Raw genomic sequence first — 2500 nt, forward strand, 5'->3', positions numbered from 1 at the left:
ACTCGCACACACTCGCACACAGACATACACTCGCACACAGACATACACTCGCACACTCCCACACCCCCACCCAAAACACCCCCACCCTCACCCAACACACCCCATCTGCACAATGATAATGGTAACCATGTGTATGCTGTTTCTAGATCTTGTAGCAGCCTTAGAAGTGTTTGCCAAGAAATGCATGGAAACCATGGAGAGAATACGCTCCAAGGAAAGCATACAGGACATTCCTCTCATAAAGGAGCAGTTTGACAGGTTTGTGTATTGTGCTTTTTTTTCAAGGTACTTGTGCTTTTCCTCATTTCTTAAACCACCATATTGTAAGTAAAATTAATAATATCAGTATTATATATGTATTTAACTATGTGTTAACCTTTGTTTCATAACATTATAGGTGTTGCACACTAGTGTCTCTTTGTGAGGATCAGAGTCCAAGACAGGAGGACATGGCAGAGGTTGTCCAGCGGGAGATGGAGGCAATGGACTTGGCCATTAGAGACGCTGTTGATAAGTTCACTCGACTCCTGGAGAACTCCAGAGCAAATGACACTGGAATGCAGCTTGAGGTTAGATTTATCTTTATGATATGTTAGTGGTCTGCTGAGGTAGGAGAAGGTCCTCAAGATTCACTATGAAGGGGAAGGAAGACTAATAATTTTAATTCTGGCTATGTTATCTGAAGGTAATGTGAAAATTTCAGTTGAATAAATATGATTGAGGATGAATAACATCAAAGTTCAAGAGATGTATTTTATGTGTTTCAGTCATAGCTTTACCAGAAATATGTTTCTGTATTTATAATAATGTAATCAAAACTTGCAGAATAAATCTTCTGCTGTGAAATTATTGATCTTACTTCATTCATTTTTTACATTTGTCACAGTGAACTCTATTCTTGAAAATTTCACATAGTAAATGAGAGACAAGTAGTTTGGTAGTTGCTTTGAATGAAGTGAAATTTATTTGTTTTATTCTTATTACCCATAGCAGCAGTTTCAAATTTGATTATTCTAAGATATTGCAACCAATATAACTGTGTAACTGAGACCATACCCTGACATTCAAGCATGGGTGTGATCGTTATTTTTGATGTCACTTTCTCACTCACTGTCATCACTTTTACTTTCATATATTATACAAATCAAAAAGTATCCGCCTTACTTATGATTTACATAGCATTCATAGCCATGGCCACCTGAGGTGAGGTAGGTTTGTCTTGTGAGGAAAAGACCCATAGCAATGGCATGAATGGAAATAAATGATTTTAAAAACTAATGTATATTGAGTCTCGGAGTCTGATTCCAAAGAATACTTAAATTCAGTATACTCCTCATCTTCCAAATAAAAGTTCATGATTATATTTGTACTATAATCCTCCAGATCCATTTCAGGCTTTTGGTAAAGCAATGGTTAAATACCTATTAGGATTAGGGAATAAGTGAACAGGTATGTTTAAATTACAGAAGCCTCTTGATTATTTAATGTAATTGTGGGAGACCTAGGTTGAATTAGCTGAAAATTTTATTTATCCAATATTTGGCCTTCTCAACATGTTATATTTTTTAAATTTTACGAGAATAAAGTTTGTGTACCTACATGTCATCTAGAAGACGAAATAAGGTGCTACAGTATTTATATTTTTTTTTAGTGATATTACAGGATTCCTTTATAGAAAATTAAAATATTTACTAGCAATTAAAGTAAATTATAATTTAACCTATGCATCACATGCAGTGAGATGCTCAAGTGAAAAATTAGGAGTATTTGAAACACACACTTACCCCACTCTTTATGCATTTGGCTGTGGCTTACATGATTCTTTAGGAAATGATGCTAAAAAGAAAGTAACCCAATGGTTGCAGATGGCATGATATACTTTCCATGCCTATTGTAATTTCAGTTTATTAATTTTGTTAACACATAGATAGTTCCTTTCTGGATAGATTGTACATGCACAGGGAAATTCCATGTTTGTGTATTTATAAATTGCTTTAGGTTTTTGGAAATCAGTTTAGGAAGTAAAAATTGTGAATTGTGCAGGAAATTTGAATAACTTTCCTCAGCCTTGTGCAAAACAGACTTATCAAAAAAACAAATGTAGAATTATAAACACATCATAGGCAAGGAAATTTGCTTGAAAGCTTTTCTGCCTTGATGTTTCAGATAAGATAAATGATGTCTTAGGTTGGTTTGAATATTTTCAAGATAAATTGATTGACAGCACACATGTATATGTGTACTGTGTGGTGCAGTGGTTGCGATCTCTTCTCACTGGCGTTCAAATCCCTTGTTGCCAGTGGATGGTAACCCTGGCCATTCCTTGCACACACGGTAATTTAGAAGCAAAATAAAACAGACAGCATGTCACACCAAGAATATCCATTGTAACAAATGGAATAAAACTAAATTAATATTATTGTTATGGGTTATGAAAATCTCTAATTTTAGAAAAGAAATAAGAGAGATACAAGCATGTCATATCTTTGAGATAATATAT

At 34.4% G+C, this 2500-nt stretch overlaps 1 protein-coding gene across 2 annotated transcripts in view; it reads left to right on the forward strand.

Annotated features, from left to right (window-relative positions):
* Positions 1 to 2500, forward strand: part of LOC125027996 (huntingtin-interacting protein 1-like) — a 45090-nt gene that overhangs the window by 35445 nt on the left and 7145 nt on the right. For both annotated transcript variants that reach the window (XM_047617232.1, XM_047617233.1), the window contains 2 exons: positions 147 to 258; positions 398 to 569. In XM_047617232.1, coding sequence (XP_047473188.1) covers positions 147 to 258; positions 398 to 569 — 284 coding nt within the window. The remainder of the gene's footprint in view (positions 1 to 146; positions 259 to 397; positions 570 to 2500) is intronic.

The sequence above is a fragment of the Penaeus chinensis genome, chromosome 8 (genome assembly GCF_019202785.1).
Source record: "Penaeus chinensis breed Huanghai No. 1 chromosome 8, ASM1920278v2, whole genome shotgun sequence".
Lineage (NCBI taxonomy): Eukaryota > Metazoa > Arthropoda > Malacostraca > Decapoda > Penaeidae > Penaeus > Penaeus chinensis.